Genomic DNA, 15,666 nt, shown 5'->3' with positions numbered 1-15,666 from the left:
TTCCATGAATGTATTCATAAATTTTTTTAATTAATATAATTTATGTATTCAGATGTATATATGTATTCAAATTGCTCTATTTTTGTTGTATTTATCGGCTGGGAAAAATATTCAGCATATTTTCTCTGAAGATTGCTATATTTTTGGGGTGTTTTTCGGTTGAGAATCTTTTTTATAACTGGAAAATACAAATTTTGTGTGTTATAATTGAGTTTGTTGAGTTATATTAGGAGTCTATTATGTTAATTGATTCACTTTCCGTTTAAAAACAGCTGAATAGACCATGAATCGCGTTATTTACGTTACTGTATTCATAAATACATATCGTGAATACAATCGAATACAATAATCTGTCTAGCTGTAATCCCTTGTTTCACGCCTAGAAATGCTACTGTATTCATGAATACAATAGCTTAAATAGATCGAATACACTCTAAAAAACCTGAAAACATAGCTATAGGAAGTAATAGAGTACATGGTAGTTCACTAAAACATAGTGGTTTCTGAAAGTTTCTCTAAGAAAATTACGTAAAATGATTACAACTCATACTTTATTTCCCTGTGAAATTCACATACTCAACTTTGCACGATCATTTTCTTTTATTCAAATCGGAAGAGTTATATTGAATCATTACCTCCAATATACGTGTGAATCGTCTCCTTTTAATCCTCCAACCTTAGTTTTGGCATTATCGTGCCACGAATAGAGCGGTCAATGTAGCCCAATTTAAATATTTCTCCATAAACCACCTCCTTTACGGGTCAATATGTCATAAATGAATAAACAAATAGTGTATAAACTGTTGAAAGTTGCCTAAAACTCGTGTATCACCTATTTATACGTCTTCAGGTTCGAAGCATATCAGCCTGATAACCTCTCATTTAATTCTTCTTTAATATTTATTTATTAGTAGCATTCAGACCAAACACGTCAGATCCATAAACCATGATAATTCATCACTGAGACAAAAAGCTTTCACTTATTTCAATGATGACCGAATGTTGGCACAAATAAATGAAAAAGCAGATCCTTGACGAACAGAACAAGGGTAAGTTGGAGAATCATAGAGAAATATGGTGCAAGATAGGAACTTAAAACACTTCCATATATATGAATTATGATACTATAAGTGTTTCCTCTACATTCACAGTGGCATGAAAGAATTTTGACGAGTTAAAGAATTGCATGCCTCAGGGCCAGTACCCCCCACCTACAACCCCAAGGAGCAATAGCTCCAACAAGGAGGGTCAAAGGGGAATCAAAGGGGATGGGAATAAAAAAAAATGCAAACTATGCTAGACTATTGCTAACAGCTGAGCTGGTACAAATGCTTTCTACAAAAAAAATGCCACCAAAATTCTGTTGCTACAAAATCACACCACTCATAACAGACATCCAGTCCCTTCATCGTGCCATTTGGGCAATAATTTGAGAACCTGGAATGAAAAGTTAAAATTTCTATCAAGTGGCCACGGAATGCATGCTTTTCTGCCTGTGAAGCTAAACAAGGGATTCACACACATTTGACAGAACTTCTGCAAGTTGTAATTGGCACTGGACCACAGCAATGCATATCATGTAGTTAAAGAAAAAAGAATTCTATCTTAACCAGGCAAACACAGACAGGAACTCAAACACTCATTGCTCATTGTGAGTGGAACTTGCTCATAAGGTGATCATCTGCTTTATCACATCCAGAACCAGGTGATATAGTACAAGTGTAATCAAATAACTGACTTTTATCATGCAAGTGAAAAACTGCAGAACATAATTTTTCTATCTTTCCAGATGGCACACACCACACTTTCCAGAATATAAGTACCACAATTTCTGGTTATGCACGCACGAATCACAAGACTGTCCAAATTCTAGAAAAAAGACATGGTTTCTCCAATTTTTCTTGTGTATAGCTCAAGAAGGTAGAACAACAAGATTTAGACGTACCGAATCTACATAAGCACCAGTCAAGTAGATGAAATGATATGTGTATTTAACACAATAGACATGGAAAACTAGATGCGACTTGAAGCACCCCAATCAAGAAGACACATAGATAAGAACTTTTTATCAGACATGACTTGCATAAAAATTACACTTGATGCAGAAAAGTCAATTCTCACCGTAGGAATGGATTACTTACAGCTGGAACCAACTCTCTTCACTGAAACCTAGTGACGTGGTGTAAGCACTGCAAAAAGAAGAAAAGCAAAAGAATGAGAGAAAAGTGACATAAATTTAAAGTAGTTCAAAACAAAAGGCACAAATAGGGGCAATCTGAGAAGGAGAACAGGTTGAAGAAGTGAACTGTCTAACTTATGCCAAGAAACAAATGAATGCCAAATGCTAAAGCTGAAAATTATTAGCCAGTGCTGGAATTTTTACTTACAGCAGCATTTCAACCTAAATAACGGAAATGAACTACTACTGCTTGCAGCACCTTAAAAGCTAGAAGGACATTCTTAAACTTCCTGACATGAAGAAGAGAAGACTCCAAAATATTTTAGTATTTTTTTAGTATTGGCAATATGCTTTCTCGAAGGAAGGGCTATTGTTTAAATTGCTTCAAGCAGTCAAGATTAACAAAAACAACGAAAACATGCTTTATTGGGGAGTGAAGGGTGATTGTTTAAATTGCTTCAAGCAGTTTAGATTAACGAAAACAAGGAGGCATAAAAGAAAAAAGAGAAGAATTTAGAAGGTATGGGAGCCGAATGCAGCAGCTAATAGAAATTCAATTAATCACCAGCAATAAAATTAGGATTTTTACACCGGCCCAACCAATTGCTTTTAGGCTGACGGTTTTCCTTCAGTATTCGTACCCCACTCTTCGTCAGCCTCGTTTCCATTGACGAGTACTGCACCATCAGTAGAGTCAGCATCAACCACAACAGCCTCTTCTTGGCTCTCTTGTTGAATGTCATCTTGCTCATGTTCTTGCACCTCATCACCATTCTGTTCCACAACCTGGAGAGTTTAAACAAGGCAGAAAATCATTTTACACTTGGCATTTACCAACAACGATTAGTCGTATAAGCTGCTTGTATGAAAGCTATCAACTACCCTCGAGTGTAGGAATATCTTTAGATGTTTGAAATACAAAGTAGTATGACACACTAGTTAATTCTCAGCTTCCTATAAAAAAAATGCTGTAAATGCAAACTATGCTTTTTACTTCTTTCTTTTATCAAAAAGATCACATATAGTAAATGAATCCTCGTAAGAGACAAATAGAAACATGTCCATCTTATACCTCATGCTCCATATCTCCATTTTCAAGGGGTTCTTCGTCCGTTCTCATGTTGCTGAAAGCTTCTACAAGGTTGGTAGCTGGTCTATCAGCAAAATTTCCATAATCTGCTGCTGGTGGGTACACACCCCTATAGAGAAATTAGAAAAATAACCTTGTTGGTGCAAAATTTTCAAAATGAAATTGTGTGCAATTTAACAATTTCATTTCCAGTTAGGCTCATAACTGGCAACCAGTCCACTCTAGTGTTAAAAATGCCCATCCATACTTTTTATTTAGAACACAACCCTGTTGAGCTCATACTCTAAAGAATAAGAGGAAAGGAGCACAAATAGAAAAAGAGATGTAAAATGTGTTCAAAAAGAGGCGCAAGCACTCATAACATTAGCAGGTCTGACCAAAGCATTAACATTTTCAAAGAGCCACCAGCATGCGAGCTACAAAAGATCCACGCAAAGGGGGAAGAGCTATCTATTTACACCTTTCCTCGGCGACTCTAGCTTCAACAGCATGTGCAATTTGCCAGTGCTCAAACAGGTTGGGATATTCTTCAGGATCAGCCAAAGCTTCTGCTGCTTTCTGGTTAACCTACAAGCGGAAATCATGCAGAAAGCTATGTTCAAAATATGACAAGGACTCCGGCTATATGGTCGCAGATAATTCAGCAGACTGCTATCCTGAAGGAAGCCCAAATATGCTATTGGCATAAATGACTAAGAACCTTAGCCTGCTGTTTTTTTAACTTGCAATCTATTTCACATCTTAAAGTTAAAAAGTATGTATGTATGTGACACGGTGTTCTCATGCCACCATTTGCCTCTCAGGAAAGTCATCAAAAATATTTCTCGTGGCTATTTCACAGAAATTACATATAAATGCAAGCAGAACATGGAAAATGAAACACAGCATTATTATCCAACAATATTTATTTTGATGTCTATAACAGACATAAAGAGTATCATCGAAGATCAAAGAGCTCCAAAGTTTCTTTGCACCATTAACTTAATTGTCAAAAAGAATGATCCCCCCAACACAAAACTGAAGCAATTTCCTTATTTTTAAAAAGAAAAAGAGGAGAGATTTAAACTGAGGAAACGTCAGAAAACAAAGAGAAGCTCTGAGCTAGAGAATTGGCAGCTCTGGCGGAAATTTAATTATTAAACAATACATGTAAATCTAAATGCACGCTCGAAACAGAATATCACTGACCTTATTGAGGTCCTTCTTCCAAATAGCAACTATTTCAGACACCTTACTTGGAAGATAAGATCTTGCCATAAATGCAGCCTCAGGTATCCGATTGCTACAAAGAAATTGCGATACAGAATATCAGTCCATTGTTGACAACAAACTGATATGTGGCTACTTCGTATACTTAATTATATCAACTTCCTGCCATTTAAGCTTGTTCATGAGTGATTCTTGGATCATATTACTTGCTAATCACTTGATTATGTCTTTGATGTATAGGAGTGCAATGAAAGGGAAACAAAGTGAAAACCCCTTCGAAAGAAGAAAAAGAAGGAGAGGAAGAAAAAGAAGAAAAGAAAAACTCACAAGACCCACGACCGCAGGCAATATGCACCATGATTGTGGTCCAAGGAGATTAAGAAAGCAGGGAGAAACAACATTGAAATCTCGATGGGGTCGAGAAGATTTTGGGCAGACTGTGACCCTGGTCTAACTCTACACAGTTTTGGATGAAATTTTGAAAGCTCGACTGCAGTCACTACCCAGCAACCGCAGTCCTTTGAGATTTTGTGGCAAATCTCTTCCAGGGCAGCATGGTCTTTTGTGTTTTTGGATCCAAACCTATAAATAGTCGTCTTTTGGGTTTCTAACCTTTGATTGGCTGGAGAACACATTTCGGAGAGCTTTCTTAAAAACAACACCAAGTTTTGGTAAAACCACACCGCAAGTTTAGAGTTTTTCCAAATTTATTCTTTACGGTCATTTCAATGGCTTGTATCTGTCCTATCTTTGACTTTGCGTTGATGTTTTTCATGGGTTGTAACTAAATCACTATCCAAGGTTATGATGACCCTTACGATACTAAATACAAATTGATTCTTGGTCATTCTAAGGTGGGTTTTATTTATCTTGGTTTGTACCGCTCCTACTAGTCTGGCCAACAAATAGAATCCCATATTAGTATGAATTGGTCGGAATGTAATTCGACAATAAGGCAGACTGAATAGTCTGGGATTAGCTAATTAATTGATTTAATTAAGTTAACTTGTGATTGAGAATCAGGATATCCTTTCACCCCACATAGCTAATTCAATAAGCTTGAGACCACTATATCAAAATTAGTCTACTAGCATAGGGATATAGCTTGATTGCTTAAATTAGGGCAGACTTGCATATGACTGGAACATTTACGTGAGTGAGTAATGTCTCCAAGCTAATAATTGAAACCCAAGGCAATCAAGTAGGAAAGCTTTACCCGTTAATTTTAACCAAAAGTGTCAGGTCCAGTTGCAAAATTTAATTGTTTAAATTAGAAATAATTAGTTTAATCAATAACCACCTTAAGTGGTTGTTTAAATCAGCAATGACTGTAATAAACCTAGGACTTAATCATAAATGATCTAGCTCCACATGGGATGATACGCGAACTCTTGGTACACTTTACTTGCCAACGGCTGCATATTTTCAATAGGGTACCTTGGGGGTGATCACTAACCTATGTAAAAGGATCTTAAATGAAAATTACATACCTGTCAACCAACAGCTGAACGCACTGATCCACTTTACCCAAGAGGAACAGGCAAAGAAATGCAACATTGTTTTTCCCATGCTCTTTGGCAAAAGATGCTAGTTTAGTTATTCCTTCAGCATCTCCTAATGAGGAATAAAGCAGCAGTAAACCACTCAAGTCATTTGCATGCTTCAAACATTCCTCTGCCATCTCCAGCTGCAAGATATAAAAATTGCAATGTAGGCAAAGCATCCATGTAAAGAGAACAGAATCCAAGTAAAAACTAAAAAGAACACGTGCATTTTACAGAAGAAGAATGACCAGGAGGCAGCACAAATCAAACCACAAACACCCTTTACCACTCAACTAGAAAGAGAAATAGTGGCAAAACTTTCACAGATGTACTTTACTGAAGATTTTTCCCAGCAGAAAAATGGGTATAGGTCAGGAGTTTTCAGCAAAAGAAACTTTCGGAAAACTGACTTGGAAGTTCCTGTAAAAATTAAGGAGCTTAAACACTGGCCATTTGTAAAACCTCGTACATTTGCTTCTTTTTCAAAATTCAAGTGGTTTTTGTTCTCCTTTCTCAGAATTTGTTTTCCCAAAAAAAGGGAGCTCAAGTGTCTGTAAGTATCAGTTACCATTCCAGCAGACATTGCTAGATCACCCAACTGCTTCCATTTGGATTCACTCTGCGCTATTACAGCAATTTCCTGCAAACAAGAAGGGGCACAAGCCCATACTTAAACAACATAAGGTTCTTTTCACATAAGTAAGTACAAAGGAAGAGAGAAGAGGCCAAACCACACGCTTTCACGAGTTAGCAGCCCTTACCTTCGCAATCTCTAATTTACCCAACTGTATGGCAAGTTCAAATCTGTACTCAGGGTCAGTTGCAACCTCCAATGCTTCCTCGATCATTCCTCGTGATTCCAAGAAACGAGCAACACTATAGGGAACATTTGATCACAACTTAGGAACCTTGATGAATCCCATCATATAAGACAAAGAAGTAAATCCCCCACCCCCAAGTTGTGTAGCAAACAGACTGCCGCCTACAGCATATTAATGCATACGCCAGTGCTCTCAGATCATGGGCTTAATAAGAGCTATGAATGGCATTCAATCACATAGCTTAGCAGCCAGAATACAACCCTAGCAGTGTGTCCCAACCCAAGGATAATAAAAAAAATTATATCAATACTACAACTGCGCCTCTATCAGAAACTAGATGCACTCGGCTATATGAATCCTCAATATCCATCGTGCACTATTTGGTTTCCAGTACTCAATAATTTGTCAATTAAGGAAATAATTTACATCATAAACTACACAAAAATGAAGTTTGTATTTTTGAACCCGGAGTTCATCACATTCTGCAACAATGTTGAAAGATGAGAGGAAAAATTGCAATCAAACGCTATGTATTCGTCATGTTCCCAGAAAAGCAAGCTTATTTCAAGAAGAGTAAAGATGTACCTATTATGATGCTCCTTAGGGATTGATGGCAAGACCTCATTTGCTCTGTCCCAGTCACCACGCATCACAAGTGTCTTGTACTCGATCAAGCTGAGCAGTAATGTATATCCCACAACACTGTAATGGAAAGCAATTGGGCTCATTTGTCAAAGAATCATAACTGAAATAAGTTCCAGAACCATGTAGAAAAGCTGCCACAAGCATACTCACTTGAACTCTTTGTCAACCAGGAAAACCCTACTTTGATTAGCAAGATATCCCAGCAAGTACATAGGTCGGTCTAAGTGAAACATTGTGGTAACCTACAGATTATAGAAAAACTGTTACTCATCTGTATGAGAAGAGACATTCGGCAAACAAATAGGTAAGCAAAACTACGTGAATGAACTTTCATACCTCACCGCCTACACAGTAGTTCAGCCTCGAAGAAGAATTATTGTAAATGAAACAATCTCCAACCCAAATTCCAGTCCTGACCCGTTCATTTATCTCATAAAGAAGTTCAAAAGCTTCTTCAACACCTTGGTCATCTACAGATCTTCCACTATCTAAATGTGCAGAAACAACATCGCGCTGCAGGTTTAATATCAAAGGTACAGTCAGAAAAATAGTTCACAAAGAAAAGAAAAGAAAATAATTCAAAAATTGCTGAAAGAGAGCTCTCACATTGTATTTAAGTATGTAAAATGAAGAATCACTTGCAACAGCCACCAGATCACCACTGTCAGCCCAATAGAGGTTCTGAAGTAGATGAAGCAGAAAATGCAAATGACATTGTAACAACCGTTAAAAGAGTAAAAGGATCACCCTAGTACATAGAGAAGTCAAGCTTATATATCTTACTTTGACATTAACATCAATTCGTCTTATCAACCTGCACTCAGTCCAATCGTAGAAACAAATGAAATCATTTGAGCACATTGCCAATAAAGTACCCCCATAGATGTGCTCAGCAGAGAAAGTGGGCCGGATGCTCTTCTTCTCCTGGAGACATCAACATAATCACATTTAGGCCAGATGTGAACAAAAGAAACTATAACCCAAGTCCCAATACACCCTTCAGCTTCAGGACAAAGAGAAGCTAAATGCATTTTACAGAGCTACAACTTATCGCATGCACATGAACTTAAATTTACTTGTCAGGCCCTCAAAGAAGAAAGGGATTCACTAAAAACAGGGTTTGGAATAGGAGAAAGAGGAGGAGATTGAGGGAGAGAGGGGTTAGCATCTAATTGGAGTACATATTTAAAGTAACGTATCATTAGATCAGTAATAATCAATTTGATGCAATAAAGCAATTTAATTTGGGCGGGAGGCGTTAGGAGGACAATCATGAACCTGGAAATTTTTGCTGAAAATCTTAATCCTTGAAGTACTTTCTCTCACAGCATATTCTCCATCAGACGACCAAACAAATTCCAGGGCTTGGCCAAATGACCTATTTCTCCAGGCCAGGGCAGTATATATGATGTACTCTCCGTCTCCGCAAGCAACGACAAACCTTCCGTTTGGATTATGCTTTAAGCTCTGTGAACAAGGGGAAATAGAACGAGATCAACAGTAAGTGACCGCTGGTGACTATATCCTCTAAACTTAAGAGGGCAGATAGAAATTGCAAATAGTACATTATAGCATACCCCTTTAAACCATGAGAAGATGATTACAAAACTAATGAAACAACACATGTTTAAGGACATAAGGAAAGCAAAGAACCAGGTACAGAGACCATATCTTTCTGGATAAGCATCACTAATATAAAATGGCATTCTATCATGAAAATCTAGACACCGAATAAACCAAGATCAGCAATCAGACTAAGAGTATATGAATTGCTCTTTTAACGGAAAGAGTAAGAGTCTTTTAATAGGACGAGCATTACAGTATATGAGACCCAAACAGGATGACATCACATGAATAACCATTGAACTATTGAACGAGATCCAATTCGCTGTTGCAAAACAGGTTATACAAGATTACATTAAAATGCTTGGTTTCAGCAGCGAATCTGACTCACTTGTGGGTATAGGTCACAAGTTCCCAATTCCTTGACAGCCAAAGGTAATCGTTCTCCCTCAGTAACCTGAAGTAAAGCAAACAAACAGTCCATAAAACAAATTCAGTAGCACTTGAGTCAGGTGAGCATAAAAAAATATTCAGCAGTAATTTGGGTCAGGCAAGCAAACATAGAGGCAATTTCAATGTCATACCTCGTAATCTGCCCCCACACTCTTGATATTAACAGTTTGAATCTCATTGTGCTTAGCCCATATGACTTTTCCACTATTATCCATGCTAACAACAGGTACCTCTCGACCAAGTTTTACCATAATGGTTCCCTCATCATAGCCAATTACAACCCTGCACATTTAGCATATGAATCATAACTGCAGTTATCTGAATGAATGCAAATAGAAAGCACTAAGCAGAAGATGAAAATCCTGATCTACTTCTTAGCTCATATATTTTCCTAAATTTCACATATTTTATATTTGTTAATCTCACAAGTCCCTAACGTTGACCTTCTTTAAAAAACAAAACAAAAATGCTAGGTAGAAAGAATATAAATAATTGAAAAGCAAAGTAAATGTGGAGACTAAACCGGTAGACGTCAAAACAGAACAAAATTATAGCCATAAATCAATTATAGAAACTCACCTTCTTGAACCTTTCATGTAACCAATAGCCCAAACTCTTTCAAGGCCATAATTCAACGTGTTCTCAAGTCTGCATGAAATACAAATGAAAAGAAAAAATCAAGAAATAAGGCCCAAGATTTACAAGAGAATACAATGAGTCAGAACCAGAGGAGTGTTTACACATGTAAAGGATATATTCATCAGTTTATCTTAGGTAAAGCTACAGAAATGCATCAGTTTTTAACAGAAATAATTCAACACTCTGTTGAGTCTGCCAGAAAATGAAAGTGAACAAAAAGATCAAGAACTAAAACCCTAAGACCTAAAAAAGAATACAAGGAATCAGAACTAGAACCAGAAGGGTGCACACAAAGAGTGAGTGATAACCATTTTCGAAAATGAAAAGTCACCAAAAGACGAGATGCACTGCTTTTTAAGCGGTAAAAAGTTTTTCCAACAGATAAGTTCATCTTTTAAAAAAATCCAGAAACTCATCAGTTTTCAAGGGCTAATTGATTAGTTTGATCTCAGAAGGAAAAAATGAAAAACAAAACGAACCACTACAATAGCACTATAGTGCCTCAACCATGTTAGATGTTTAGCCCATTAATATGAACAAACAATAAAAATAGTTCATCTCTAATGCAAAAGAGGACTTCAAAAACTAAGTGCTCGTATCAATTATCTCCAGCAGCATGTATGGATGATATTCATGCAACTTGATGCAAAAGGTTCAATGAGGATATATTCATCCCACAATGTCAAAAACCCCAAATTACATTCCTATGTTTTACCTAAGATGAGATTTGAAGAGGAAATATGAGAGTAAGTACAATGTTTTCTTATTTAGGAATTAAAAAGAGAAAATAGACATAATTCTGTAACTTGTGTCATGTTATCTGTTGCAAAGAGATTCTTTTTAGAAAAAGGGACACATTTGCATAACAAAATAAAATGGAAATGGACATACAATTTGGACTAAGGGAGCGTACCGTTGAATCCTTTTTTTTTAACAAGAGGCAACATTTGAACAATAGGAACACATTGTGCCACTATAAAAACTGTATCTCTCGACAAAGCGATGGCACAGCTTGATGGGGGAAAAAAAAGGTAAAGCATGTGCTGTTTACCCATCAATAACTTTACATAGGTTATCACTGTAAATCAATCAAAGAATTCACATTGACTGATTTATGCAACTAACAAAAGAAACCCTTTACAAATTATGCTAACATATGTGTTTATCCGCGTAATTGGTGTCTATTAAATTAAGGAAACATTGTATTGGAAAGTAAGAAGTGTATCAAAACATGAACCATCTTATCTAATGGTAATAAAAACTAGACGTAAGCTGAAATGATTAAGCAATTCTGAGTATTACCTGTAAGTAGTTGCATGCCATATACGAACAGTACCATCTTCTGACCCCGTGATTATAATAGGAAGATCTGGATGAAAACATACAGCAGAGACATTGTGTGTGTGACCTTCAAGAGTCTGGACACAACTTTTAGTCTGATAGTCCCAGACCTGTTCCGTGATCCAGAGCATATAATTCATTTTTTTTTTTTTTGATAAGGTAAAGGTTAGCATATAATTCAGTTTTTATATGGGTACTATCAACAACAGAACATAGAAATAGGTTATCGAAGCAAACCTTAGCAGTATGATCATCGGAACCAGTAATTAGATATGGTTTATCACCACCAGTGAAATAGTCAACACAATTAACCCCTTTCAAATGGGCATCCAGCGTGAAGTTAGGATCAGGAGAGCCAAGGTTCCAAATCTAGAAGCCAAGAATTTCCAGCCCAAATGTCACATAGGTGAATAACATATATGATGTATTTAAATTTATCCCAGAAGGAAGGGGATGAGAGGAAGAAGAAAAAAGGTTACCTTTATAGTCCGATCAAGAGATGCACTAGCAAAAGTATTGGTGTCTTTAGGATTAAATGTGACTTGCATCACATAATGGGAATGACCCTCAAAAATTTGAGTGCATAACCATCCCTTCTCCCAGTCCCAGAGCTTTATAAGCATGTCGTCAGATGATGACAGCACATATGGTAGAGTAGGGTGAACAGCCACACACCTAATATAATCTGTGTGCGCCTCAAATACTTTGACCTTATCCATGGTATTATAGTTGTATACACGAATAAACATGTCATCGGCACCAGCAACAATCCACTGCTTGCGTGCTATAAATTTCGCTGATCTAACTGTAAAGAATAATTGAGGTGTTAAAAAGAACTGCAAAACTTTGATACAGTAAAAGGTTGCTTATGCACACCAACCAAAAGTACCATTTTGATTCTATTAACGGACCTGGTAATTCAGTGACTTCGAAAGATTGTGCCATTGCCTGCAGTAAATAACGAATCACGCATCAGCATTTATCAATAATGCTATTACAATGTAACTTCTGCTCTATTAGGGCTTAGGGTAATGCTAATACAATTGCTTTTTCATACTAAACTAAGAAGTAGGTTTGCACATAGTGAAGAAGAGCTGTGTCTCGTATGACTAAATGGTATGCTAATATGTAGAGATACTACTGATATTGACTTGAAGCTACTGTAATATAAGGATACCAGTGGTGGAAAATTACTCTTACGGGCAGTTCTGGCTACCAATTTTACAGGTATAATTAACAGCTCCTAAAATGTGGCTATGTTAGATATTATCCTAAAGGACAAGCGCAAATAAGAGGAAATGGTAAGCCATAAGAAAACGAAAGACACCTACATACAGGGCAAATTAAATGATGAGCTCAATAGTAATCTTGGATTTTTCAAAATAACCAACAAATTTGGGAGCTACAACTATCAACTTGTCTTTAGGTACAAATTGTTGGATATCTGCATACTGCCATCTTCACATGATCAGAACTGAAGCTACCAGCATAAATTGATCTGCTTCGCAAGCATCATCAATCACTCCTTGACGAATCAACACCAACAAGATCATAATAATCAAGTGTTGTAGCTCAAGGACTTATTCATCTTGCATGGCCAGACACCTCCCTCTCATCCATTTCATCTAATGCACTTTCTTGTTTGGGGTTAAGTGAACTTTTATGACGATTGGTCCAAGACCATAAAAGCTGCTCCCCCTCATCCAGTTCATGTATAGAACCTTCTAATTAAGCAAACTTTTGCAAGTAATGATATCATACATCTTTCACAAGATTCAAGAATTCAAATTTAATAGGAAGCAACGCAAGTTTGGAAGTAATGTCCTATACCTGAGTCTGGTAGTTCCAGATGCAAAGAGTCCCCGAATATAAACTTGCCAGTATCCTGTGAGCAGACATAGCATGAATGAGCCACAAGAACTAGACTTATAGTGAAAGGTAAACTAAACGGCATGGCACCCTGAATCAAAACAATTGCTTTAAGTAATGACATCAACGTCCTACTAAACCCACCCCCCCCCACCCCCACCCCCACCCCCCCAAAAAAAAATCTCCTCCCCAAGAACAACATAAACTTTGTATTTTTACTTTTTCCTAAGAATATGTCAATCCACAATACAACATTAGAAACTACTTAGCAAGCATAGGCATTAAAACTGAAAAAAGAAAAAATAAATAAATTAGTATGTTTGGTAAACAAAAGTTCAATTACCATGGCTCCGTAGGATGTAGATCCACAGCCTTTACCCTTTCTGATCTTTGAGCAAGTTTCCTCTGATCAAATTACCACAGTCAGCACAGTATGTATCGGTAATACAAACATGAAAGTAAAAATATAAACAACCGGGAAATTTTTGAATTTGAATAAAGTATAGTACCTTAATCTCCAACCTTAGAGGCTGTGCCATTGCGAATTCGAGATTGGAAAAAGAAAAAAAATGAAATAAAGTTAGTAAACAAACAAAGTACCAGATCTCAAACAATTCGTCAACCTAACATTCAAATTATAGTCGAGGAATTAGCTAAGTCACGTGACAATGGGACACAAATGTAGTTCTCGATACAGTGATCCGTTACCGCCATTAAATCGAATCAGATTTGGATCAGATCTAAGTTGTAACGTAATGCGAAGAATTAAGGAAATACTGATACTAATGGACTTACCATTTTAACAGATGAATGCGGAACTTAGCCGAAAAGGGAATAAATCAGAGAATTGTGTATGAATTATCCGAAAGATCCACTAGCTACTCAGCTAAGTGGAAAGTGCCAGAAAGCAGACGAAAGGAGATCGAAAGAGAGAGAAAATGAGTAGAGGTTTTGCTAATGTCACAGCGCAACCTCTGTAATCTGTAATAAGAAGAAGAAGAAGAATAAAATGGGACGAAGGTAGGGGAAATCATATGTAGATGATGCTTTGAATTGAAGTTACAATAGAATGACAAATTTTTACATGGACTTTTTTTCACTTTTTCATTTTTCTTTTCCCCTTTGTTTCTCCTTTTCCTCGGAGCATATTCATTTTTGGAAAATCGGCAAATATCTATTTTAAAAATTAAAACTCATATCTATTCGAGAAAAAATACATTCAAACTTCTCTGTAATAATCTCGTTTGTTCCGAATACTTTTGGATGTTATTCTAAAGTGCTGTTATATAGAACATATATTATAACATAACATGAAAATTCATTCCGAAAAAACTTAGCTTTTATTGTGAAATGTTGTTATATAGGGACGCTGTTATAGAGAGGTCTGACTGTGGTACAAAATACTCAGCATTAATTTATATATTTTGTATCATTTCGAAGTACATAATTAAGATATTATATACTTCTTTAATATATAATAGTGTGATTCAACTTTTTTTAGTCTTGACTCACTACACTTTTAAAATTACAGGTTCAAAATTATATTCATTTTGAAATTTTAGTAATTTTCACACACACACACACACATACATACATACATACATATATATATATATATATATATATATATATATATATATATATTCCGTACCGAAAACAAGACCGTTCAGAGTGGGATTTGAACTGCCAATTTTACTTGTAGAGAAACACCCAATAACAATTACACCATAATGTCTTTGAGCATGAGTTCACGCACATATATTTAAATAATTTTAAAGAAATATAACATTGTTATACATGGTTCAGAATATGGTTCGCGTGAACCAGTGGCGGAGTGGTGGCAAGCGAGTTCAATTGAACCCGCTTCACCAAAAAATAATATTGTGTATATGTATAAATTACGATTAAAGCTGCGTAAATTTTGTATAAATATTTTATTTGAACCCACTTGACAACTACTATTTTACGACTAAAGTTATGTACTTCTAAGATTGAACCCGCTTACACAAAATCCTGGGTCCGCCACTGACGTGAACCTATATCCCTCGCCTTGGATACGTCTCTCTTTCTAATGTTACTAACTTGGTACTATAACTTACTCGCATTTGTTCGGAATTTTTTAATGGAACCCACCAAAAAATTATTCAAACCCATTATAAAAGCTCTATATCAACGAAAAGATATGAAAACATAAGAAACAAAACATTCCGACTGTAACTATATTGGGAAAACTGAGTTTACATATTAAAGTAGTATGGAAATGACGTGTCGTGACACGTAGACTGGTCAAATGGTCAAAGAATTTCAACTAGC

At 36.3% G+C, this 15,666-nt stretch overlaps 1 protein-coding gene across 8 annotated transcripts; it reads right to left on the bottom strand.

Annotated features, from left to right (window-relative positions):
* Positions 1,079 to 14,450, bottom strand: LOC109227378 (coatomer subunit beta'-2-like). Of its 8 annotated transcripts, none has more exons than XR_002068263.1 (26): positions 14,149 to 14,450; positions 13,863 to 13,883; positions 13,697 to 13,758; positions 13,315 to 13,369; positions 12,396 to 12,432; positions 11,964 to 12,289; positions 11,722 to 11,853; positions 11,446 to 11,594; positions 10,084 to 10,152; positions 9,636 to 9,786; positions 9,443 to 9,508; positions 8,767 to 8,955; positions 8,272 to 8,412; positions 8,095 to 8,169; positions 7,825 to 8,001; positions 7,639 to 7,730; positions 7,429 to 7,545; positions 6,784 to 6,898; positions 6,591 to 6,662; positions 5,969 to 6,165; positions 4,458 to 4,551; positions 3,730 to 3,836; positions 3,252 to 3,378; positions 2,780 to 2,965; positions 2,122 to 2,189; positions 1,079 to 1,437 (listed from the first exon to the last, which is right to left on the bottom strand). XR_002068263.1 is itself a non-coding variant. In XM_019392521.1 (26 exons), the coding sequence occupies exons 1-25, from the start codon at positions 14,149 to 14,151 to the stop codon at positions 2,170 to 2,172; spliced, it is 2,739 nt and encodes a 912-aa protein (XP_019248066.1). In that variant the 5' UTR covers positions 14,152 to 14,450; the 3' UTR covers positions 1,079 to 1,437; positions 2,122 to 2,169. The 8 variants fall into 8 exon arrangements, 2 of the variants coding, with proteins under 2 accessions (XP_019248066.1, XP_019248067.1); XR_002068264.1 differs by having other exon boundaries at positions 2,142 to 2,189; XR_002068259.1 differs by having other exon boundaries at positions 2,745 to 2,965; positions 14,149 to 14,449.

This window comes from Nicotiana attenuata, chromosome 6 (genome assembly GCF_001879085.1).
Source record: "Nicotiana attenuata strain UT chromosome 6, NIATTr2, whole genome shotgun sequence".
NCBI classification, from domain to species: Eukaryota; Viridiplantae; Streptophyta; class Magnoliopsida; order Solanales; family Solanaceae; genus Nicotiana; species Nicotiana attenuata.
Note: the sequence above shows the minus strand (reverse complement) of the source record. Positions and strands in the feature narration are given on the sequence as shown.

Bases quoted from the DNA above. Each gene is read 5' to 3' on its own strand.
- LOC109227378 (XM_019392521.1), bottom strand. The intron at 3,379-3,729 runs GTGTAAATAGAT...ATTTCTCTATAG, and splicing joins GCTAGAGTCGCCGAGGAAAG to GGGTGTGTACCCACCAGCAG. The intron at 2,190-2,820 runs GTACGAATACTG...TTCTTTTTGCAG, and splicing joins CGAGGCTGACGAAGAGTGGG to TGCTTACACCACGTCACTAG.